Below are 26,223 nucleotides of genomic sequence, written 5' to 3' on the forward strand. Positions count from 1 at the left end.
TAGTTAGCTGATAGCCCCCAACTACAACATCTTTAGAATATGCTTCAGCTTTCATGCTGAGGCCACCATCTTTTCAAGCAGCCCCCAGCCAATGTCTGGGCATAACAGCCCAACACATGACTTTCATAATAGACAATCTTTGCTCCAGAACTCCCCATTGTTGAGAGCTTCTGTCAGTTGTGCACTGAAGGCTGAGGCTATCCCTGCATAATCCTGCTTCTTCCCTGCCTTCCTTTCTTAGTCATTACCCCCTGATGTTTGAACTCTTTATACCATCTTAGTATCTGCTTCCCAGGGGTCTCATTTGACATAATTGTCAACTATCAGTCCAATTTTAAAACATCAGCTTGTATGTAGCTGTAAGTATATAGCTTCCCTACATTTTTTCCTAGATTTGTTAAAATATATATATATTTCTAAATCTTCCCAATCAGTACATATTTATAGTCTTTTCAAAAAATATTAGTTAATAAAAGACTAGTTCTTATCAATGCAGGTTTTGGGGACTAAGGCAGCAGAACTAAACTGTTCTACCTGCATTGCTTTCTTTTTATTTATTTATTTATTTATTTATTTATTTATTTATTTATTTATTTTTACTATACTTTAAGGTTTAGGGTACATGTGCACAACGTGCAGGTTAGTTACATATGTATACATGTGCCATGTTGGTGTGCTGCACCCATTAACTCATCATTTAACATAAAAGCAGACCTATAGTGGGAAGATGAACCTTGACTTTTAGATAGTAAGAGTTTAACTGAAAATTTGTATCTCTATGTTCAGAATTTTTTCCAGGCTGAAACAAATTCATAATCAAGAAATACATTTTATAGTGCTATAAAAACATTTCCAGCACTTCTCACATGTCCTATTATTTCAACTTGAAAAAAAGATTTAAACTTAGAAATAAATGATTTTCTGGAAAAAAATAACATGTCACACATCTAAGTTAAAAAATCTGCTGAAAGACAAAATAGTTTGAAATACAGATGGAGCAGGATGGCCAGGGATGCTCATCCTCCAAGGCTCGCCATACTCTTCTAGGTGGCTTTAGCTTTTGGGTAACTGTAGGATCCGGACAGAGTAGGGCAGTCTTGTCTATGAGATGTGTCCAGTCCGATCTGAGTGTCCTCATCTGCCAGCCTCTCCTGGGGCCCCAGCCTGGCATGCCCACTTGTGGCACAGCCTCGCATGCCCAACCAGGGTGCTTCCTAGGAGCCCTTCTCATAGCTCCTTCACTAGCAGACCATGCCTCACCATCAGAGAGCTCCCGCTGACCAGCCACCATGGATGCGCACCTGCCTACCTACAGCCTCCACTCCCTTACAGCCTTCCCCCACCTCACCTTGCCGTCATGCACTTGCCCAAGGTCCTCTCCACTGCTTTGCTGGCCGGCAAGCGCAGGCGACTATACTTCCTCTCTCCCACTGGCATGTGTGTGTACATGCACCCTGCCTCTCCACCACTGCTGGTGTGAGCACACCCTCCCACCGCTAATGTGCGGCACTCTGCCCCGCCAATGTGGCCTGCATGAGGGTGTGTACAGAATCCAGTGCCTCACTCCCGCCAGCAAATGGCCACCCTGCCCCACCACTGCTGCTGCTGCCGCCATACTCAAGCCAGCATAGATCTTGCTATGCTATGCCACTGCCTGAGGAAAGGCACTGGCCAGCACTCCCCATCAGAATGCTGTGGCCAGCAGAGCAGGAACACCAGGCCCCTCCAGTGCAGTGAGTTCCTAAGCTCCTGAGACTGGAGAACAAAGCTGGGGGCCTGGTACCAGCACCCTTAGAGTTAGAGCAGGCAAACTAGGAATGCTGAGCTGAGCTCTGGCCCTCTAAAATCTTCCTCAAACAAACTTAACAGACACAAAGACCAATGGAACAGAATAGAGAGCCCAGAAATAAAGCTGCACACCTACAACCATCTGATCTTTGACAAAGTTGACAAAAACAAACAACGGGGAAAGGACTGTTTTATTCATGAAATAGTGCTGGGATAACTGGCCAGCCATATTCAGAAGACTGAAACCGAACTCCTTTCTTATACCATATACAAAAATCAAGATGGACTAAACACTTAAGTTTAAGACCTAAAACTATAAAAACTCTAGGAGAAAACCAACAAAATACCATTCTGAACATAGACCTTGGCAAAGATTTCATGAGGAAGATGCCAAAAGCAATTGCAACAAAAACAAAAATTGACAAATGGGACCTAATTAAACAAAAGAGCTTCCGCACAGCAAATGAAACTATCGCAAATGAAACTATCAAGAGAGTAAACAGACAACCTACAAAATGGGAGAAAATATTTGCAAACTATGCATCCGACAAAGGTCTAATATCCAGGATCTATAAGGAACTTAAATTTACAAGCAAAAATCAAACAACTCCATTAAAAAGTGGGCAAAGGCACAAACAGACATTATCAAAAGAAGATATACGCACGGCCAACAAGCGTATGAAAAAATGCTCATCACTAATCATTAGATAAATGCAAATCAAAACCACAATGAAATACCATCTCACACCAGTCAGAATGCCTTATTAAAATGCCAAAAACTAATAGATGCTAGCAAGATTGTGGAGAAAAGGGGAATGCTTATCCACTGCTGGTGGGAATGTAAATTAGTTCAGCCACTGTGGAAAGCAATTTGGTGATTTCTCAAAGAACTTAACGCAGAACTATCATTCGACTCAGCAATCCCATTATTGAGTATATACTCAAAGGAATACAAATCATTCTACCATAAAGACACCTGCACACATATGTTCACTGCAGCACTATTCACATAGCAAAGACATGGAATCAATCTAAATGCCCATCAATGGTAGACTGGATAAAGAAAATGTGGTACATATACACCATGAAATACTATTCAGGTGTAAGGAAGGAGTCCAGTTTCAGTATGCTTAAGTCTTTAATCCATTTTGAGTTGATTTTGGTAGATAGTGATGATGTAGTGTGAATATGTGTTCCCATCCAAATCTCATGTTGAATTGAAATCCCCAATGATGGAGGTGGGGCCTGGTGGGAGGTTATTGGATAATGGGGATAGATTTCTCTGGAATGGCTTAGCACCATCCCCTTAGTGCTGTTCTCTTGATAGAGTGAGTTCTTACAAGATCTGGTTGTTTAAAAGTATAGCACCTCTCCCACCCTCTCTCTCTTGTTCCTGCTTTTGCCATCTGAAGTGCCTGTTCCTGCTTTGACTTCCACCATAAGTAAAAGCTCCCCAAGGCCTCCCCAGAAGCAGATGCTGCCATGCTTCCTGTACAGCCTGCAGAGCTGTGAGTCAATTAAATCTCTTTTCTTATAAATTACCCAGTCTTAGGTATTTTTTTAATCACAACACAAGAACAGCCTAATAAAGGTGAGAAATAGGGTTCTAGTTTCATTCTTCTGCATGGGGATATCCAGTTTTCTGAGCATCATTTACTGGAGAGACTGTCCTTTCCCCAGTGTATGTTCTTGATGGCTTTGTTGAAGATCAGTTGACTGTAAATATGTGGATTCATTCCTGGGTTCTCTTTTCTTTTCCTTCAGTCTCTGTGTCTGTTTGGGTTAGTACAGCCTTGTAATATATTTTGAAGTCAGGTAGTGTAGTGCCTTCAGCTTGTTCCTTTTGCTTAGGACTGCTTTGACTATTCTGGATCTTTTTTGGTTCCATATGAATTTTAGCGTTGTTTTTTCTAGTTATGTGAAAAACTACATTGATATGTAGTTAGAGATTGCACTGAATCCATAGATTGCTTTAGATATTATGGTCATTTTTAATGATATGAATTCTTCTGATCCATGAGCATGGGATGTCTTGTTTCTTCTTCAGTTTCTTTCATCAGTGTTTTGTAATTTTCCTTGTAGAGATCTTTCACTTCTTGGTTAAATTTATACCTAGTTTTTTTTGTTGTTTTTGTTGGTTTGTTCTGCAGCTGTTGTAAATGTGATTACCTTCTTGATTTTTTTTTTTCAGATATTATTGGTGTATAGAAATGCTGATTTTTGCTTGTTTGTATCCTGTGGCTTCACTGAATTTGGTTCAGTTCTAAGAGTTGTTTTTTTGTTTGTTTGTTTTTTGAGACAGAATCTTGCTCTGTTGCCCAGACTGGACTGCAGTGGTGTGATCTCGGCTGACTGCAACCTCCGCCGCCCAGGTTCAAGCAATTCTCTGCCTCAGCCTCCCAAGCAGCTGGGATTACAGGCACCCACTACCATGCCTGGATAATTTTTTTTTGTATTTTTAGTGGAGATGGGGTTTCACTATCTTGGCCAGGCTGGTCTTGAACTCCTCACCTCATGATCCACCCACCTCAGCCTCCCAAAGTGCTGGGATTACAGGCATGAGCCACCACGCCCAGCCTGTTTGGCTTTTTTTTTTTTTTTTTTTTTGAGAGAGAAAGTCTTGCTCTGTCACTCAGGCTGGAGTGCAGTGGCACAATCTTGGCTCACTGCAACCTCCACCTCCTGGGCTCAAGTGATTCTAGTGCCTCAGTCTCCCAAGTAGCTGGGATTACAGGCATGCACCACCATGCCCAGCTAATTTTTGTATTTTTTAGCAGACATGGGGTTTTGCCATATTGGCCAGGCTGGGCTCAAACTCTTGGCCTCAAATGATTGCCTGCCTTGGCCTCCCAAAGTGCTGGGATTACAGGCATGAGCCACCATGCCCAGCCCTAAGAGTTTTTTGATGGAGTCTTTTGGTTTTCTAAAAATAAGAATAGGCCAAATGCAGTGGTTCATGCCTGTAATCCCAGCACTTTGGGAGGCCGAAGTGGGTGGATCATCAGGTCAAGATATCGAGACCATCCTGGCCAACATGGTGAAACCCTGTTTCTACTAAAAATACAAACATTAGCTGGGCATGATGGTACATGCCTGTAGTCCCAGCTACTTGGGAGACTGAGGTAGGAGAACTGCTTAAACCCGGGAGATGGAGGTTACAGTGAGGCAAGATCGCACCATTGCACTCCAACCTGGGTGACAGAGAGAGACTCTGTCTCCAAAAATAATAATAATAATAATGTAGTCCCAAAAGAGGGTCAATTTGAGTTCCTCTTTTATTCCTTTTTCTTGGCTGATTGCTCTGGCTACAACTTCCAGTACTATGTTTAATGGGCATGGGGAAGGTGGGCATCCTTGTCTTGTTCTTAGAGGAAAGGCTTTCAACTTTTCCCCATTGAGTCTGATGTTAGCTGTGGGTTTTGTCATATATTGCCTTTATTATTTTAAGGTATGTTCTTTCTATGCCTAGTTTGCTGAGAGTTTTTGTCATGAAGGGATGTTTAGTTTTATGAAATGCTTTTTCTGCATCTATAAAAATAATCATATAGTTTTTGTTCTTGGTTCTGTTAATGTAATGTTATCAAATTTATTGATTTGCACAGGTTAAACCATTCTTGCATCCCTGGTATAAAACCCACTTAATCAAGGTGTTTTATCTTTTTGATGTGCTGTTGGATTTAGTTTGCTAGTATTTTGTTGAGGATTTTTGTGTCTATGTTCATCAGGCCTGTAGTTTTCTCTTTGCTGTTGTTGTTGTGTCCTTGTCTAGCTTTGGAATCAGGGTAATGCTAGCCGCAAAGAATGAGTTAGGGAGGATTCCCTCCTCTTCAACTTTTTGAAATAGTATGAGGAAGATTGGTATTAGTTTTTCTTTATATGTTTGGTAGAATTTGGCAGTGAATCCATCGATCCTGAGCTTTTCTTTATTGGGAGACTTTTTATTATTGATTCAATCTCACTACTCACTATCGGTCTGTTCAGGTTTTCTATTTCTTCCTCATTCAATCTTGGTATGTTGTATGTTTCCAGGAGTTTACCCATTTCTCTAAGTTTTCTAGTTAGTATATAGTTATTCATAAAAGTCTCTGCTGATGTTTTCTATTTCTGTGGTATCAGTAGTAACTTCTCCTTTTTCATTCCTGATTTTGTTTATTTGGGTCTCTTCTCTTCTTTCCTTGGTTAACCTAGCTAGTGGTTTATTAATTTTATCTTTTTGAACAACGAACTTTTAATTTCATTGATACTTTGTATTTTTTTAGTCTCTATTTCATTTCTTTCTGCTCTGATCATTATTCTTCCTTCTGCTAATTTTGGGTTTTGTTTGTTCTTGATTCTCTAATTCCTTAAAGTGCATCATTAAATTCTTTACTGGAAATCATTCTACTTTTTTCTTACATAACATTAAATTTACATAAGCACATACTACTTTTCTGATGTAGGCATTTATTGCTATAAAGTCCCCTCCAAGCACTGCTTTTATGATATTCCATACGTTTTGGTGTTTTGTGTTTCAATTTTTATTTATTTCAAGAATTTTTTTTAAGAGACAAGGTCTTACTTTGTCACCCAGACTAGAGTGCAGTAGAACTACTGTAGCTCACTGCAGCCTCAAACTTTTGGGCTCAAGTGATCCTCCTGCCTCAGACTCCTGAGTAGTTAGGCGTACAGACATGCACCACCATGCCTGACTAATTTTTAAAATTTTTAGGAGACAACGGGGTTTCAATATGTTGTCCAGGCTGGTCTCAAACTCCTGGCCTCAAGTGACCCTCCCACTGCAGCCTCCCAAAGTGCTGGGATTACAAGCATGAGCCACTGTTCCTGTCTTTATTTCAATAATTTTTTTATTTCCATCTTAATTTCTTCATTGATCCAATGGTCATCCAGAGGCATCTTGCTAAGTTTTCAAGTATTGTATAGTTTCCAAACTTCCTTGTGGTATTGATTTCTAATTTTATTCTATTCTGGCCTGAGAAGATACTCGACATGATCTCAATTTTTTCAAGTATGTTGAGACTTGTTTTGTGGCCTAACATAGGATCTATCTTGGAGAATGTCCCATGTGTGAATGAGAAGAATGTTAATACGTATTCTGCAGTTGTTGGCTAAAAGGTTCTGTATATGTCTGTGAGGTCCATTTGGTCTAAAGTCCAGTTTAAATCCAATGTTTATGTGTTGATTTTCTGTCTAGATGATCTGTTGAGTGCTGAGTGAGTGGGGTATTGAAGTCTCCCCCATTACTATATTGGATTCTGTCTCTCTTTAGATCTACCAATATTTGCTTTATACATCTGAGTGCAGCATTGTTGGGTGCATATGTATTTAGTATTGTTACAATCTCTTCTAGATTGATCCTTTTATCATTATATAATGACCTTCTTTGTCCTTTTTTTTTTTTTTTTTTTTTTACTGTTTTTGACTTAAAGTCTGTTTTATCTAAATATGACTACTCCTGCTCAGTTATGGTTTCTGTTTGCATGGAATATCTTTTTCTATTTGATATAGTTTGGCTCTGTGTCCCCACCCAAATCTCATCTTGTAGCTTCCATAATTCTCACGTGTTATGGGAGGGACCCTCTGGGAGATAACTGAATCATGGGGGCAGGTCTTTCCCATGCTGTTCTTGTGATAGTGAATATGTCTCATGAGATCTGATGGTTTTAAAAATGAAAGTTTGCCTGCACAAGCTCTCTCTGCCTGCCACCATCCATGTAAGACATGACTTGCTCCTCCTCGCCTTCTGCCATGATTGTGACGCCTCCCCAGCCACGTGGAACTGTAAGTCCATTAAACCTTTTCTTCTTCCCAATCTCAGGTATGTTTTTATCAGCATTGTGAAAATGGAGTAATTCACCATTCCTTTACTTTGAGTCTCTATATTTCTTTACAGATAAAGTGCATTTCTTGTAGGCAGCATACAGTTGAATCATGTTTTTTTAATCATTCAGCCAGTCTATATCTTTTAAGTAGAGAATTTAATCCATTTACATTCAAGTTTATTATTGATATGTCATGCTTTGTTCTGGTTATATTCTTAATTGTTTTCTGATTGTTCTGTATACTCTTTGTTCCTTTCTTTGTCTCTTATTTGTCACTGTGTTTTGGTGGTTTTCTGTAGTGGAATCATTTGAGTCCTTTCTCCTCCTCCTTTGTGTGTTTGCTTTACTTGTGAGTTTTATAGTTTCATGTGTTTTCATGATAGTAACTATCACCATTTCACTCCCAGTTGTAGGACTCCCTTGAGTTTAGTAGTAATGAATTCTCTCGGCATTTGATTGTCTGGGAAATACTTTATTTCTCCTTCATTGATGAAGAACAATTTTGCTGTATATAGTATCCTCGGCTGGCAGATTTGTTCTTTCAGCACTTTGAATATATCATATCATTCTTTCCTGGCCTGTAAGGCTTCTGCTGAGACAGTCTGCTGTTAGTCTAATAGGGTTTCCTTTATGACTATATACTTTTCTCCTGTTGCTTTCAGAATTCTCTGTCTTTCACTTAGACAGTTTGACTACAATATGCCATGGAGAAGACATTTTTATGTTGTATCTGTCTGGAAAATCACTGAGCCTCTCATATCTGGATGCCTACATCTCTTGTTAGACTTGGGAATTTTTCACCTATTATTTCATTAAATAGGTTTTCAAACCCTTTCATTTTCTCTTTGCCCTCAGGGATATCAATACTTTGAGTATTTCGTCATTTGATAGTGTTCCATAGTCACAAAGGCATTGCTCATTCTTGTTAATTTTTTATTTTTGCCTAACTGGGTTATGTCAAAAGAACCGTCTTCAAGTTCTGAGATTCTTTCCTCTGGTTGATTTAGTCTATTGTTGAATCTTTTGAGTGTATTTTGTATTTCATTCAATGAAACCTTCATTTCCAGAATTTCTGTTTGGTTCTTTTTTCAATAATAACCATCTCTTCGGTAAATTTCTCATTTGTATCCTGAACTTTTTTTCTGATTTCTTTGTATTGTTTTTTGGAATTCTCTTGCATCGCACCAAGCTTCTTTAGTATCAAAATTTTGAATTCTTTTTCCTGGGATTTTGTGATTTTTATTTTTATTTTTTTTAAGATGGAGTCTTGCCCTGACACCCAGGCTGGAGTGCAGTGGCACAATCTCCGCCCACTGCAAGCTCCGTCTCCTCAGTTCATGCCATTCTCCTGCCTCAGCCTCCCGAGTAGCTGAGACTACAGGCACGCGCCACCATGCCCGGCTAATTGTTTGTATTTTTAGTAGAGACAGGGTTTCACCATGTTAGCCAGAATGGTCTCGATCTCCTGACCTCGTGATCTGCCCACCTCAGCCTCCCAAAGCGCTGGGATTACAGGCATGAGCCACTGTGCCCGGCCATGAATTTCTTTTGTATTAGGATCTGTTGCTGGAGAATTATTGTGTACCTTTGCAGGTGTATATTTCCTTGCTTTTTCATGTTTCCTGTGTCCTCACATTGATATCTGTGCATCTGGTGTCACAGCTGCTTTTTCCAATTTTTTTGAATTTGCTTTCATCAGGGGCACATTTTTCTGAAGATGTGTATATGGTGTTGGTAGGCTAGAGCACATTTGCTCTGATTCTGGGCATATGCAGTATTATTGTCTTTGTATGATTTCTTTTGCTGTAAACAGCATCAATGGTATCTGTGATTTCCTTGGTGGCTTAGCATGTGGTTGTTAGTGGAGGCTATGATGAAGTTTTGCTGGGGACTGGGATGCCAAGTAGACTGGTCACCAGGCCTCAATGGTGGCAGTGGTATGTTAAGCATGCCTGTCCTTGGGCCCCAAGGCAGCACAACCTGGCATTGGTGTTAGTGGATCCAGGTAGCCAATTCTTGGGCCTCTAGGTGTCTTGCTTGTGTGCCAGGCATGGCAGCAGTAGGCTGTGTAGGTGGGTGAATTCTAGAGTCCTTGTGGAGTGTGCATGGCATGGCCAATAGCAGTAGCAGTGGTAGGAAAATCCACTGGAACCCAGTCAACCGTGTGGGTGTTGGCATGGCTACAATGGGTTGGGAAGACTGGTTTCCAGATCTGCAAGTGGCACATGCTGGTGAATGCCAGCTGTGGTGGTAGTGGCAGGTTGACTGGGCCTGATCTCAGACCCTGGGGAGAGTGCTCAGGTGCAACCAATGGTGTACCAGGCTGGGTGATCTTCAAACCCCTGGATAGTGTCCTTGGGTACTAGGGGAGGTAGAGCCAAGCTACGTTGTGCCCTTAGGCCCCCTCATGGTTTGTAAAGATGCTGGCTGTGGCATGCAGGGGCAGAATGACCCTGTGGCCATTGGCAGAATGCTCAGGTGGAGGCAGCAGCAGCTGTGCTGTGGCCTTGCAAGTGGGAAGAATGGGGTTGCTTCCCCTGGGAACAGCCATAGGCAGGAAACTGAAAGGGACAGGCTTCATCTGAGCCTTGGCCTAGAGCAGGCAGTGAAATTTGTCTTTGGTGTGTGTGAGAATGCACAGTTGCCCCTCTGTGGGGGTGAGGGAATAGGATTGCTGTCTGTGGCTGCCTCTTCAGCCCCAGGAGGGAGGGAAGGTGAGAGAGCGAGGGAGAATTCATGGAACTGACAGTATGCATGGAAGCAGGAGAAGGACAGGTAATCATGAGGAAGCGAAGAAAAGAAAATGTAGAAAGGATGGGGAAGATTTTTTTATTGCTTTTGGCTAAAGAAGTGAAATTCGGGCCAAGTTCAATTAGATCTCTAGGCCACAGAGAATTCTAGTTGCCTATTGAGTTAAATTTAGCTATCCTCTCTTCCTCCCTTCCTTCATTCCCATTAGTCCTCAACAATGATACAGTATATCTCATCTTAAAAGAAAAAGCTTCCTATAACCCTGCATATTCATCCAGTTACCATTATTTTTCTCTATTTCTCTTCAGAGTCAAGCTCTATAAATAACTGTTACTTCCTCACTTTCCATGGTCTTCAACCTATTCTAATCTGGTTTGCCTCTCTTTAGTCTGCTAAAATTTTTCCTACCAAAGTCACCAGTTTCCTTCATGATTCTAAATTCAACTGACTTTTAAAAAAAAAATTAATGAATTTTATTTTTTAGGTCAGTTTTGGATTCACAGCAAACTTGAGCAGAAAGTATAGAATTCTCATATATCCCCAGTCCCCACACATGTAAAGCCTCTCCTGCTATCAACATCCTATACAATAGTGGTATATTTATTATAATCAATGAACCTACACTGACACATCATTATCTCAAAAGTCCACAGTTTACCTTAGGGTTGGGTTCACTCTTGGTGTTGTATATTCTGTTTGTTTTGACAAATATATAATGAGATGTACCCACCATTCTAATACCATACAAAGTAGTTTCCCAGTCTTAAAATTCCTCTGTAATCTGCCTATTCATCCATCCCTTCCTCCTAACCTCTGGCAACCACCAATCTTTTTATTGTCAACATAGTTTTGCTTTTCCAGAACATCATATAGTTGGAATCACACAGTATGTAGCCTTTTCAAAATCACTTCTTTCACTTAGTAATATGAATTTAAGTTTCCTCCATGTCTTTTCATTGCTGGATACCTAATTCCTTTTTAGTGCTAAATAATATTCCATTGTCTGCATATACCACAGTTTATTTATGCATTCACCTACTGAAGAACATTTTCGTTGCTTCCAAGTTTTGGAAATTATGAAAACAGTTGCTATAAATGTTCAGCTGCATTTTTTGTGTGGATACAATTTTTCAATTCATTTGCATAAACACTAAGGAATGTAATTGCTGAATCATATATAAGAGTATGTTTAGTTTTTAAAAATCACCAAACCATTTTCCAAAGTGACTGTATCATTTTGCATTCTCAGCAGCAAAGCATGAGATTTCCTATTGCTTCACATCCTCCAGCATTTGGTGTTGTCAGTATTTTGGATTTTGGCCATTCTAATGGGTGTGTAATAATAACTGGCTGTTGCTGTTTTTGGTTTTTTTGAAACAGAGTCTCACTCTGTTGCCCAGGCTGGAGTGCAGTGGCATGATCACAGCTGATTGCAGCCTTGACCTCCCAAATTCAGGTGATCCTCCTACCTTCACTTCCAGAGTAGTTATGACTACAGGCTTGCACCACCATGCCAGGCTAATATTTTTTAGTAGAGACAGGGTTTTGCCATGTTGCCCAGGCTGGTCTTGAACCCTGTGCTCAAGCAATCCACTTGCCTCAGTTCCCCAAAATTTTGGGATTACAGGCATAAGCCACAGCACCCAGCCACTCACTGTTGTTTTAATTTGCAATTGTAATTGCCTAATGACATATGATGTTGAACAACTTTTCATAAACTATTGCCTTTTGTATATCTTCTTTTGTGAGGTGTGTGTTCAGGTCTTTGGCCCATTTTTCATTAGGTTTTTCATTTTCTTATTCTTGAGGGTTTTTGTTTGGTTGGTTTTTTTTGTTGTTGTTGTTTTTGTTTTTTGAGACAGGGTATCACTCTGTTGCCCAGGCAGCAGTGTGCAGAGGTGTGGTCAGGGCTCACTGCAGCCTTAACCTCCCAGGCTCATGCAATCCTCCCATCTCAGCCTCCTGACAGGGATTCTGTCTCTACAGAAAAAAAACCAAAATGTTGCCCAGGATTGTCTCAAATTCGTGGGCTCAAGTGATCTGCCTGCCTTGGCCTCCCAAAGTGCCAGGATTACAGGCATGAGCCACCGTGCCTGGCCCTTATTTTTGAATTTTAAGGCTTCTTTGTCTATGTTGGTTTACAATCTTTTATATGTCTTGCAAATATTGTCTCCCAATCTGTGGCTTGTTATCTCATTATCTTGACATTGTCCTTCATACAGCAGAAGTTTTTTTATTTTAATGAAGTCCAGGTTATCAATTATTTCTTTTACACTTGTGCCTTTGGTATTCTATCTAAAAAGTCATCACCGGCCGGGCGCGGTGGCTCACGCTTGTAATCCCAGCACTTTGGGAGGCCAAGGCGGGCGGATCACGAGGTCAGGAGATCGAGACCACGGTGAAACCCCGTCTCTACTAAAAATACAAAAAATTTAGCTGGGCGTGGTGGCGGGCGCCTGTAGTCCCAGCTACTTGGAGAGGCTGAGGCAGGAGAATGGCGTGAACCCAGGAGGCGGAGCTTGCAGTGAGCGGAGATCACGCCACTGCACTCCAGCCTGGGTGACAGAGCGAGACTCTGTCTCAAAAAAAAAAAAAAAAAAAAAACAAAAAAACAAAGTCATCACCATACTCAAGGTCACCTAGATTTTATCCTATGTTATCTTCTAGAAGGTTTATAGTTTTACATTTTACATTTAGGTCCATGACCCATTTTGATTAATTCTTGTGAAGGGTATAAGGTCTGCGTCTAGGTTCATGTTTTTGCATTTGGGGGTCCAGTTATTCAAGTACCATTTGTAGAAAATACCAACTTTTCTCCATTATATTGCCTTTGCTCCTTTGTTAAAGATCAGTTGACTATATTTATATGGATCTATTTCTGGGCTCTCTCTCTATTCTGTTCCATTGATCTGTTTATTCTTTTACCAAACCCATTCTGTCTTGATTACTGTAGCTTTACAGTAAGTCTTAAATACAAGTAGTATCAGTCCTTTGACTTTTTCTCCTTCAATATTGAGTTGGCTATTCTGTATCTTTTCCCTCTCCATATAAACTTTAGAACCAGTTTGTCTACCACATAGGTCCCCCAGCAGGTTAGGTTCTGAAAAATACTTTCTCCTGAGGCCAGGCCTTGTTACAAAAAACAAAAACAAAAAACCCGAATATTCTAGCATTCTGTTTCAAATAGTTCCTTTCTCTTCCCACTGCTAGAAGCATGAGAGGATTTTACTCTAACATTTACCATGAAGACCTGATGGTAGAGCTCCTGGAAGTAAAACTCACAAAAGTGGCAGGGGGACCACCTACGACTCTCAGATTTGTCCATATTCAGCCTCCAGCAATTAATCAACACTGTTTAGGTTTTCCTATCCTGGCAATGGTTCCCATGGAGGTTTCTGTTCATGGGTTTCTGTTTTGGTAAGTTGTGATTCTCTGTATCCTCCTGTTTGTCTCTCCAATATTTGGTGCAGCAGTTTTCTCTATGACCTTACTTCTCTGATGGACCCAAGAAAAAACTGGTGACTTTTCAGTTTGTTCAGCACTTTACTTGTTGTTAGGACAAAGTGACAACTTCTAAGATTCTTACATTGCTGCACTGGAAACTGGAAGTCCTACAATTGACTTTTAAATTCCTTCCTAACACAAAGAAACAATAAATTCTTGAGATGATGAATATCCCATTGACCCTGATTTGATTATTATGCATTGTGTGCCTTTATCAAAACATCACATGTACCCCGTAAAGACATACAGCTATTAAGCACTCATAATAATTAATATTTTTAATGTAAATAAATAATCAAAATAACATAGACACAAAAAACAAAAAAAATTCTTTATAATACTGGACGTTCAAGCAGCATTCAACACTGTTGATCATTCCCCCTTTTGTGGGTGAAATGATTTCCTCTCTTGATTTCTATGATACTACGTTCTGTTTATTTTTCTCCTCTTCTCCACCACTCTTCCTTTTGTACTTGACTATGGAGTTTTCCAGAGATTGACCTGGGCCCACTTCTCTTCCTTGCTCTATAGATACTTTTTCTTAGGATATTTCACCCGTTTCCATGACTTAAAAAAAATTTATAATACAGTACATCTGTTCCCCGACCTCCAGATTGATAGCCAATGGCCTTCTCAACATTTCCATCTTCATGCATCCTCAGAACACCTGTCTTTCCTATCACATTAAATAGCATCTTTATTCACTAAAGATGCTCAAAACAGAAACCTAGAAGTCTTTCTAAACATTTCTTATTCCTTCATCATTTGTATCCAATCTATCAACTCTACAGGCAAAATTATCTTGAATACATGCGTATTTCTTGATCTCTCCTATCAAACACCCTGGTCAAAGCCACCACTATATGTCACCAAAAATCTTTGTAACTCCCTACTAATGGGTCTCCCTATTCACCTTCTTGCCCCTTTTCTATTTGCTCTCTAATTCCTTACAGTGACAATCTAGTGTAGTAGAAACAGTATAGGCTTTAGATCCGGAAAGACCTGCCACAACCTCCTCAAAAAACTGGTGAAAATCTAAATCTCAGTTTTCTTAGCTGTAAAATAGGTAAAAACAGACAAACAAACAAACGGAAACTAACTACTAACCTGCCTGTAACACCATAAAGAAAATACACAATTAATGAAAAGCCACTCAAAAAGTAGCTCTTGCTATATACAAAATAAAGTCCAAAATTTTCCCTAAAGACCTCCAGATTCCAGCTGGGCATGATGGCTCACACCTGTACCAACACTTTGGGAGGTTGAAGCGGGTGGATCGCTTGAACCCAGGAGTTCAAGGCCAGCCTGAGCAACATGGTGAAACCACGTCTCTACCAAAAATATGAAAATTAGCCATTTGTGGCAGTGTGTGCCTGTAGTCCCAGCTACTAGGTAGGCTGAGGCAAGAGAATGATTTGAGTCTGAGGAGATCAAGGTTACAGTAAGTGGTGAGCAAGCCACTGCACTCCAGCCTGGGTGACAGAGCAAGACCTTTTCTCAAAAAAAACAAAAGAATGCAAAAAAAAAAGATCCAGATTCCATGCCTAACATAATGATTCATAAGTAATCTTCAGCATTATTCAAAGGAAAGTTGGAAAAAATGTAAAGTAAACTGGTCCTCCCCCCCACCCATCACCCATCCACAGTTTTGTCTACCACAGTTTCAGTTACCTGTGGTCAATCACAATCCAAAATATAAAATGGAAAGTTCTGGAAATAAACAATTTGTAAGTTTTAAATTGCACACCATTCTGAGTAGCACGATGAAATCGTGTGCCATCCCCCTCAGTCCAGTCCACTCCAGGATCAATCATCCCTTTATCCAGCATATCCATGATAGACACACTATCCGCTCATTAGTTACTCAGTAGCTGTCTCAGTTATCAGATCAAAAACATGTAGTATATATAGGGTTCAGTACTATCCATATCCACTGGGGGTCTTGGGATATATCCCTCACAGATAAGGGGGGACTACTATACATTTTCATTCTCTTTCATTAAACTTAAATATAGAGTATATACTCATTTATAAGCTGCATAGCTTTTTCATAAATTGAATAATCTATTTGATAAACTCCCAAAATGCTTTTAATTATTGACTTAAATAGCTGAAAAAGAATTCCTATAAAAGTATTGGTTGGCCGGGCACAGTGGCTCACGCCTGTAATCCCCGCATTTTGGGAGGCCGAGGCAGGTGGATCACAAGGTCAGGAGATCGAGACCATCCTGGCTAACACGGTGAAACCGTCTCTACTAAAAATACAAAAAATTATCCAGGCGTGGTGGCGGGCACCCTTAGTCCCAGCTACTCGGGAGGCTGAGGCAGGAGAATGGCATGAACCCAGGAGGCAGAGCTTGCAGTGAGCCAAGATCTTGCCACTGCACTCCACCCTGGATGACAGAGTGAAACTCTGTCTCAAAAAAAAAAGTATTGGTTAAGGCTGGGTACAGTGGCTCATGCCTGTAATTCCAGCACTTTGGGAGGCTGAGGTGGTAGGATCACTTGAGGCCATGAGTTTGAGATGAGCCTGGACAACAAGTGATATCCCATCTCTACAAAAAAATTCAAAAATTAGCTGGGCATGGTAGTGCATGCATGCCTGTAGTTCCAGTTACTTGGGAGGCTGAAACAGGAAAACAGCCTGAGCCCAGAAGTTCAAGGCTGTAGTGAGCTATGATCGCAGCACTGAACTCTGAACTCTAACCTGGGTGACAGAATGAGACACCATTTCGTTAAAAAAAAAAAAAGCAAATTTAAACTGTTAGTTAAAAGTATATTCTTCATTGATGAAATGTATTATGATTTATGTAGTTATGCTGCTTCAATACTTGCTTTTTTCTTTGTTTTTTCAGGAGTTGAAGGGCAAGTTTTCTCAGCAAGCAAAATCTCACAAGCTGCATTATCTATAAATAAAAACATAGTTCAGTATTCTACTTATTTCATCCGTCATTAACTATGAGTCCAAAGGACAAGAGAATTCAAATTTGACAAAACAAAACAATATTTTTAAAACCCCTGATTTTAATGACTGCACCTTTGTCAATAATTAAACAAGAAAAATTAATGTATGTTGAATAACAAAAACATCCTTGAGAGCTCCAGGTTTCACAGAAGCAAATAAAAAATATATAAAATATTTCAGTTAGTAGGGAAGGTTGCATGTGATTATAATTCTTCATTCATTATCCTATCATTTCCACTCTCCACATTTTCAAGCTCTTTTTCTACTACAATTTTTTCTTTTTTCCTTTTTTAAATTTCAATAGCTTTAGGGGTACAAGTGGTTTTTGGTTATATGGAAAAATTGTACAGTGGCAAAGCCTCGGCTTTTAGTGTACCTGTTTACTGCAACTTTTCTATCAGCATTTTAAACATTCTCAAGCCTCTCTCATCAAAAACTTTCCTTGTACCTCATATCCAACTCCTGCTACAGCCCCTATACCTCCTCTTGCCCACAGGCAAATTTCTTAAAAGATCTGTCCACATATATCAACTTTATTTCCTCTCCTCCTATTTACTTCCAAATCCAAAGTATCCAGTTGCACTTCCACCAATATCAGCAGAAACCTTTCCTGTCCTACCTCACTGGACCTTACTTCAACAGGCTGGAACATTTCTAACCTGGCTCCTTTTTATGTCTCTTCTTCAGTCTTGAGTCTTCCCTTTTCCTCTCTCTGGACTCAATCCAAGCAATAAGTATTTATTGAGTGTCTGCTATGTGCCAATTTTGCCTATCATATGCATTTAAAATTGCATATTCAGCTTTTCTTTTTCTTTTTTTGAGATGGAGTCTCACTCTGTTCCCCGGGCTGGAGGGCAATGGCGCGACCCAGGCTCACGGCAAACTCCATCTCTCAGGTTCAAGCAATTCTCCTGCCTCAGCCTCCCAAGTAGGTGAGGCACACACCACCATGCCCAGCTAATTCATATGTATGTATGTATGTATGTATGTATATATGTGTGTATATATATATATATATATATATATATATATATATATAATTTTTTTGAGACAGAGTTTTGCTCTTTGTCGCCCAGGCTGGAGTGCAGTGGCATGATCTAGGCTCACTGCAACCTCCACCTCCCGGGTTCAAGCGATTCTCCCGTCTCAGACTCCCGAGTGGATGGGATTACAGGTGCCTGCCACCACGCCCTGCTAATTTTTGGTTTCTTTTTGTTTTTTTTTTTTTAAGTAGAGACAGGGTTTCCCCATGTTGGCCAGGCTGCTCTCAAACTCCTGACCTCAGGTTATCTGCCCGCCTCGGCCCCTCAAAGTGTTGGGATTACAGACGTGACCCAACATGCTCAGCCTACTTTTTTTTTTTAAGTAGAAATGGGGTCTCACCATGTTGGCCAGGCTGGTCTCAAACTCCTGACCTCAAGTGATCTGCCTACCTCGGCCTCCCAAAGTACTGGGATTACAGGCATAAGCCATGATACCTGGTCCAGCTTTTCTTTATTCTTAACAATATTACCTTGAATTAAGGCACCAGAAGATTTTTCTTTAGTTTCAACAGCATTTCAATTCACCTCCCTCTGCAGTCCATTATCCTTGTATACTTAAAATGCAAATATTTTTTGCTTAAAACTCTTCAAAGGCTTTCTACTGCCCCCAAGTTAAACTCAAGCTCCTTAATTTACCATTACAAAGTCCTTCTTTTTATGATCTGTGTATTTCTTATGTATTCCTCAGCCTCACTACAGAGGCTAATAGGGTTGCCAGATAAAATACACTATGCCCAGTTAAATGTGAATATCAAATAAACAATGAATAATATTTTAGTATATCACATTTAATATCACAAGCATGAGCAATATTTAGGACATATTTATCTTAAAAATTATTTGCTGTTTATTATAATTCAAATTTAACTGGGTATTCTGTAACTTTATTTGCTAAATCTGTTAATCCTAGAGACTAATAACTCCTGCCAGATTTGGAAATAGATTAGATATTAGCCTGAGAAATGACAAAAAAGGAAGTGTTAAGGATGACCCTCAGGTTTCTGGTTTGCTAAACCACATCTGCTAACCAACCTGGAGGACAATAGCGTAGGACCAGGTTAGGTCTTGGCTGTGACAATTCTTAGTCCTCAATCGTCATTTGATTTCATAATCTTTTTTAAAATTTCATTATTATTATACTTTAAGTTTTAGGGTACATGTGCACAACGTGCAGGTTTGTTACATACGTATACATGTGCCATGTTGGTGTGCTGCACCCATTAACTCGTCATTTAGCATTAGGTATCTCTACTAATGCTATCCCTCCCCCCTCCCCCCACCCCACAACAGTCCCTGGAGTGTGATGTTCCCCTTCCTGTGCCCATGTGTTCTCATTGTTCAATTCCCACCGTGAGTGAGAACATGCGGTGTTTGTTTTTTTGTCCTTGCGATAGTTTGCTGAGAATGACGGTTTCCAGCTTCATCCATGTCCCTACAAAGGACATGAACTCATCATTTTTTATGGCTGCATAGTATTCCATGGTGTGTACGTGCCACATTTTCTTAATCCAGTCTATAATTGTTGGACATTTGGGTTGGTTCCAAGTCTTTGCTATTGTGAATAGTGCTGCAATACACATATGTGTGCATGTGTCTTTATAGCAGCATGATTTATAATCCTTTGGGTATATACCCAGTAATGGGATGGCTGGGTCAAATGGTATTTCTAGTTCTAGATCCCTGAGGAATCGCCACACTGACTTCCACAATGGTTGGACTAGTTTACAGTCCCACCAACAGTGTAAAAGTGTGCCTATTTCTCCACATCCTCTCCAGCACCTGTTGTTCCCTGACTTTTTAATGATCGCCATTCTAACTGGTGTGAGATGGCATCTCATTGTGGTTTTGATTTGCATTTCTCTGATGGCCAGTGATTATGAGCATTTTTTCATGTGTTTTTTGGCTGCATAAATGTCTTCTTTTGAAAAGTGTCTGTTCATATCCTTTGCCCACTTTTTGATGGGGTTGTTTGTTTTTTACTTGTAAATTTGTTGAGTTCATTGTAGATTCTGGATATTAGCCCTTTGTCAGATGAGTAGGTTGCGAAAATTTTCTCCCATTCTGTAGGTTGTCTGTTCACTCTGATGGTAGTTTCTTTTGCTGTGCAGAAGCTCTTTGGTTTAATTAGATCCCATTTGTCAATTTTGTCTTTTGTTGCCATTGCTTTTGGTGTCTTAGACATGAAGTCCTTGCCCATGCCTATGTCCTGAATGGTATTGCCTAGGTTTTCTTCTAGGGTTTTTATGGTTTTAGGTCTAACATGTAAGTCTTTAATCCATCTTGAATTAATTTTTGTATAAGGTGTAAGGAAGGGATCCAGTTTCAGCTTTCTACATATGGCTAGCCAGTTTTCCCAGCACCATTTATTAAATAGGGAATCCTTTCCCCATTGCTTGTTTTTGTCAGGTTTGTCAAAGATCAGATAGTTGTAGATATGTGGCATTATTTCTGAAGGCTCTGTTCTGTTCCATTGGTCTATATCTCTGTTTTGGTACCAGTACCATGCTGTTTTGGTTACTGTAGCCTTGTAGTATAGTTTGAAGTCAGGTAGCGTGATGCCTCCAGCTTTGTTCTTTTGGCTTAGGATTGACTTGGCAATGTGGGCTCTTTTTTGGTTCCATATGAACTTTAAAGTAGTTACTTCCAATTCTGTGAAGAAAGTCATTGGTAGCTTGATGGGGATGGCATTGAATCTATACATTACCTTGGGCAGTATGGCCATTTTCACGATATTGATTCTTCCTACCCATGAGCATGGAATGTTCTTCCATTTGTTGTATCCTCTTTTACTTCACTGAGCAATGATTTGTAGTTCTCCTTGAAGAGGTCCTTCACATCCCTTGTAAGTTGGATTCCTAGGTATTTTATTCTCTTTGGAGCAAGTGTGAATGGGAGTTCACTCATGATTTGGCTCTCTGTTTGTCTGTTATTGGTGTATAAGAATGCTTGTGATTTTTGCACATTGATTTTGTATCCTGAGACTTTGCTGAAGTTGCTTATCAGCTGAAGGAGATTTTGGGTTGAGACAATGGGGTTTTCTAGATATACAGTCATGTCATCTGCAAACAGGGACAAGTTGACTTTCTCTTTTCCTAATTGAATGCCCTTTATTTCCTTCTCCTGCCTGATTGCCCTGGCCAGAACTTCCAACACTATGTTGAATAGGAGTGGTGAGAGAGGGCATCCCTGTCTTGTGCCAGTTTTCAAAGGGAATGCTTCCAGTTTTTGTCCATTCAGTATGATATTGGCTGTGGGTTTGTCATAGATAGCTCTTATTATTTTGAGATATGTCCCATCAATACCTAATTTATTGAGAGTTTTTAGCATGAAAGGTTGTTGAATTTTGTCAAAGGCCTTTTCTGCATCTATTGAGATTATCATGTGGTTTTTGTCTTTGGTTCTGTTTATATGCTGGATTACATTTACTGATTTTCACTTGTTGAACCAGCCTTGCATCCCAGGGATGAAGCCCACTTGATCATGGTGGGTAAGCTTTTTGATGTGTTGCTGGATTCGGTTTGCCAGTATTTTATTGAGTATTTTTGCATCGATGTGCATCAAGGATATTGGTCTAAAATTCTGTTTTTTTGTTGTGTCTCTACCAGGCTTTGGTATCAGGATGATGCTGGACTCATAAAATGAGTTAGGGAGGATTCCCTCTTTTTCTGTTGGTTGGAATAGTTTCAGAAGGAATGGTACCAGCTCCCCCTTGCACCTCTGGTAGAATTCGGCTGTGAATCCATCCAGTCCTGGACTTTTTTTGGTTGGTAAGCTATTAATTATTGCCTCAGTTTCAGAGCCTGTTATTGGTCTATTCAGAGATTCAACCTCTTCCTGGTTTAGTCTTGGGAGGGTGTATGTGTCCAGGAATTTATCCATTTCCTCTAGATTTTCTAGTTTATTTGCATAGAGGTGTTTATAGTATTCTCTGATGGTAGTTTGTATTTCTGTGGGATCGGTGGTGATATCTCCTTTGTCATTTTTTATTGCATCTATTCGATTCTTCTCTCTTTTATTAGTCTTGCTAGCAGTCTATCAATTTTGTTGATCTTTTCAAAAAACCAGCTCCTGGATTCATTGATTTTTTGAAGGGTTTTTTGTGTCTCTGTTTCCTTCAGTTCTGCTCTGATCTTACTTATTACTTGCCTTCTGCTAGCTTTTGAATGTCTTTGCTCTTGCTTCTGTAGTTCTTTTAATTGTGATGTTAGGGTGTCAATTTTAGATCTTTCCTGCTTTCTCTTGTGGGCATTTAGTGCTATAAATTTCCCTCTACACACTGCTTTGAATGTGTCCCAGAGATTCTGGTATGTTGTGTCTTTGTTCTCGTTGGTTTCAAAGAACATCTTTATTTCTGCCTTCATTTCGTTATGTACCCAGTAGTCATTCAGGAGCAGATTGTTCAGTTTCCATGTAGTTGAGCAGTTTTGAGTGAGTTTCTTAATCCTGAGTTCTAGTTTGATTGCACTGTGGTCTGAGAGACAGTTTGTTGTAAATTCTGTTCTTTTACATTTGCTGAGGAATGCTTTACTTCCAACTATGTGGTCAATTTTGGAATAGGTGTGGTGTCATGCTGAGAAGAAAGTATATTCTGCTGATTTGGGGTAGAGAGTTCTATAGATGTCTATTAGGTCCGCTTGGTGTAGAGCTGAGTTCAATTCCTGGATATCCTTGTTAACTTTCTGTTTCGTTGATCTGTCTAATGTTGACAGTGGGGTGTTAAAGTCTCCCATTATTATTGTGTGGGAGTCTAAGTCACTTTGTAGGTCACTAAGGACTTGTTTTATGAATCTGGGTGCTCCTGTGTTGGGTGCATATATATTTAGGATAGTTAGTTATTCTTGTTGAATGATCCCTTTACCATTATGTAATGGCCTTCTTTGTCTCTTTTGATCTTTGTTGGTTTAAAGTCTGTTTTATCCAAGACTAGGATTGCAACCCATGCCATTTTTTGTTTTCCATTTGCTTGATAGATCTTCCTCCATCCCTTTATTTTGAGCCTATGTGTGTCTCTGCATGTGAGATGGGTTTCCTGAATACAGCACACTGATGGGTCTTGACTCTTTATCCAATTTGCCAGTCTGTGCCTTTCAATTGGAGCATTTAGCCCATTTACATTTAAGGTTAGTATTGTTATGTGTGAATTTGATCCTGTCGTTATGATGCTAGCTGTTTATTTTGCTCGTTAGTTGATGCAGTTTCTTCCTAGCCTTGATGGTCTTTACCATTTGGCATGTTTTTGCAGTGGCTGCTACCGGTTATTCCTTTCCATGTTTAGTGCTTCCTTCAGGAGCTCTTTTAGGGCAGGCCTGGTGGTGACAAAGTCCCTCAGCCTTTGTTTTTCTGTAAAGGATGTTATTTCTCCTTCACTTATGAAGCTTAGTTTGGCTGGATATGAAATTCTGGGTTGAAAATTCTTTTCTTTAAGAATGTTGAATATTGGCCCCCACCCTCTTCTAGCTTGTTGAGAGATCAGAGAGATCTTTCTCCCGAGATATCAGCTGTTAGTCTGATGGGCTTCCCTTTGTAGGTAACCCGAGCTTTCTCTCTGGCTGCCCTTAACATTTTTTCCTTCATTTCAACTTTGGTGAGTCTGACAATTATGTGTCTTGGAGTTGCTCTTCTCGAGGAGTATCTTTGTGGCATTATCTGTATTTCCTGAATTTGAATGTTGGCCTGCCTTGCTAGATTGGGGAAGTTCTCCTGGATAATATCCTGCAGAGTGTTTTCCAATTTGGTTCCCTTCTCCCCGTGACTTTCAGGTACACCAATCAGGCACAGATTTTGTCTTTTCACATAGTCCCGTATTTCTTGGAGGCTTTGTTCGTTTCTTCTTATTATTTTTTCTCTAAACTTCTCTTCACGCTTCATTTCATTCATTTCGTTTTCCATCGCCGATATCCTTTCTTCCAGTTGATCTCATTGGTTATTGAGGCTTGTGTATTCATCACGTAGTTCTCCTGCCTTGGTTTTCAGCTCCATCAGGTCTTTTAAGGACTTCTCTGCATTGGTTATTCTAGTTAGCCATTCGTCTAATTTTTTTTGAAAGTTTTTAACTTCTTTGCCATTGGTTCAAACTCCTCCTTCAGCTCCGAGTAGTTTGATCTTCTGAAGCCTTCTTCTCTCAACTCGTCAAAGTCATTCTCCGTCCAGCTTTGTTCCATTGCTGGTGAGGAGCTGCATTCCTTTGTAGGAGGAGAGGCGCTCTGATTTTTAGAGTTTCCGGTTTTTCTGCTGTTTTTTCCCCATCTTCGTTGTTTTATCTACCTTTGGTCTTTGATGATGGTGACGTACAGATGGGGTTTTGGTGTGGATGTCCTTTCTGTTTGTTAGTTTTCCTTCTAACAGTCAGGACCCTCAGCTGCAGGTCTGTTGGAGTTTGCTGGAGGTCCACTCCAGACCCTGTTTGCCTGGGTATCAGCAGCTGTAGCTGCAGAAGAGTGGAAACTGGTGAACTGCAAATGCTGCTGCCTCATTGTTCCTCTGGAAGTTTTGTCTCAGAGGAGTACCCGGCTGGCCGTGTGAGGTGTCAGTCCACCCCTACTGGGGGGTGCCTCCCAGTTAGGCTACTTGGGGGTCAGGGACCCACCTGAGGAGGCAGTCTGCCTGTTCTCAGATCTCAAGCTGCATGCTGTGAGAACCACTACTCTATTCCAAGCTGTCAGACAGGGACATTTAAGTCTGCAGAGGTTATTGCTGTCTTTTGTTTGTCTGTGCCCTGCCCCCAGAGGTGGAGCCTACAGAGGCAAGCAGGCCTCCTTGAGCTGTGTTGGGCTCCACGCAGTTCGAGCTTCCCACCGCTTTGTTTACCTACCGAAGCCTGGGCAATGGCGGGCGCCCCTCCCCCAGCCTCACTGCCACCTTGCAGTTTGATCTCAGACTGCTGTGCTAGCAATGAGCGAGGCTCTATGGGCGTAGGACCCTCCGAGCCAGGTGCAGGATATAATCTCCTGGTGTGCCGTTTGTTAAGCCCGTTGGAAAAGCACAGTATTAGGGTGGGAGTGACCCGATTTTCCAGGTGCTGTCTGTCACCCCTTTCTTTGACTAGGAAAGGGAATTCCCTGACTCCTTGCACTTCCCGGGTGAGGCGATGCCTCGCCCTGCTTCGGCTCACACATCGTGTGCTGCACCCACTGTCCTGCACCCACTGCCCAGCACTCCCCAGTGAGATGAACCTGGTACCTCAATTGGAAATGCAGAAATCACCCGTCTTCTGCATCGCTCACGCTGGGAGCTGTAGACTGGAGCTGTTCCTATTCGGCCATCTTGGCTCCACCTGATTTCATAATCTTGATAACTTTTGTCATAGCTGGTATTATTCCCTCCTTAAAACACTCTCCTCTCCTGGCTTCATCATTCTTTCCTGGTTTTCCTACTACAGCACCAGCCATTAGGTCTCAGTTTTTTTTTTTTTTGCTGAATATTTCTCCCTTTCCCTACCTCTAAATGTTGGAGTGTCCCATTTCCATTTCCATTCACTGTGGTTTTTAAAAATTATTTTTACCTCCTACATGATTTCATTTAATCCTATGGCTTCAAAACATCTCTTTGCTGACTCCAAATGTGTATCCATAGCCCCAGTGTCTGGTCTGGAGTTCTCCAGACTCCTGCATCATAAACTGCCTTCGTGACATCTCCACTTGAAAGCTAATAAGCCTTTCAGTTTTTAAATATTTTATTGAAGTATACCATATATATAATAACAGTCACAATCTTGGTATATATGTATTCATCCATGTATCTACCACCCAGATCAAGATACAAAATATTTCCAGCACCTGTGAAGTTTTCTATGTGTTCTTTCCTTGTTGGCACCCTTTTTCCAAAGACTACCACTGTTTTGACATGTCACCCAGAAGAGTCTTGCCTGTTCTTGAACTTTATATATATGAAATTATATAGTATATACATGTGTGTTCTTTCACAAAACATAATGTGTATGGGCTGCCAGATCAAATTTAATATATCCAAAAAAATTCTCTTAACCATTCTCCCAACTTGGTCTGCCCTATAGTGCTCCCATCTCAATAAATGGTACCATCATTCATCCGATTTTTCAAGAATTTAATACTCACCCTTGACTTCTCTTTTTTTATCTTATCTAATATCCAGCCTAATCACAAATTCCTGGTATGCCTGCCTTTAAAATATATTCCAAATCAGACCACTGCTACCATCATGGTTTAAAACACTATTATCTGATCACTGTAATAGTTTAATAAGGTCTCCTTGCTTCTACTCTTGCCCTCTTAGTCTATTCTCCACATAACAGCCAAAATGATAATTCTAAAATATATAATCTGAGTCTTTGGAACATAGAAAAGTACCACCTCTTAGAACCTTAGGACCACAGATG

At 40.4% G+C, this 26,223-nt stretch overlaps 1 protein-coding gene across 2 annotated transcripts in view; it reads right to left on the bottom strand.

Moving 5' to 3' along the window:
- Positions 1-26,223, bottom strand: part of MEIKIN (meiotic kinetochore factor) — a 147,955-nt gene that overhangs the window by 65,193 nt on the left and 56,539 nt on the right. For both annotated transcript variants that reach the window (XM_055299352.2, XM_055299351.2), the window contains exon 9: positions 16,698-16,768. In XM_055299352.2, coding sequence (XP_055155327.1) covers positions 16,698-16,768 — 71 coding nt within the window. The remainder of the gene's footprint in view (positions 1-16,697; positions 16,769-26,223) is intronic.

This window comes from Symphalangus syndactylus, chromosome 11 (assembly GCF_028878055.3).
Source record: "Symphalangus syndactylus isolate Jambi chromosome 11, NHGRI_mSymSyn1-v2.1_pri, whole genome shotgun sequence".
Lineage (NCBI taxonomy): Eukaryota > Metazoa > Chordata > Mammalia > Primates > Hylobatidae > Symphalangus > Symphalangus syndactylus.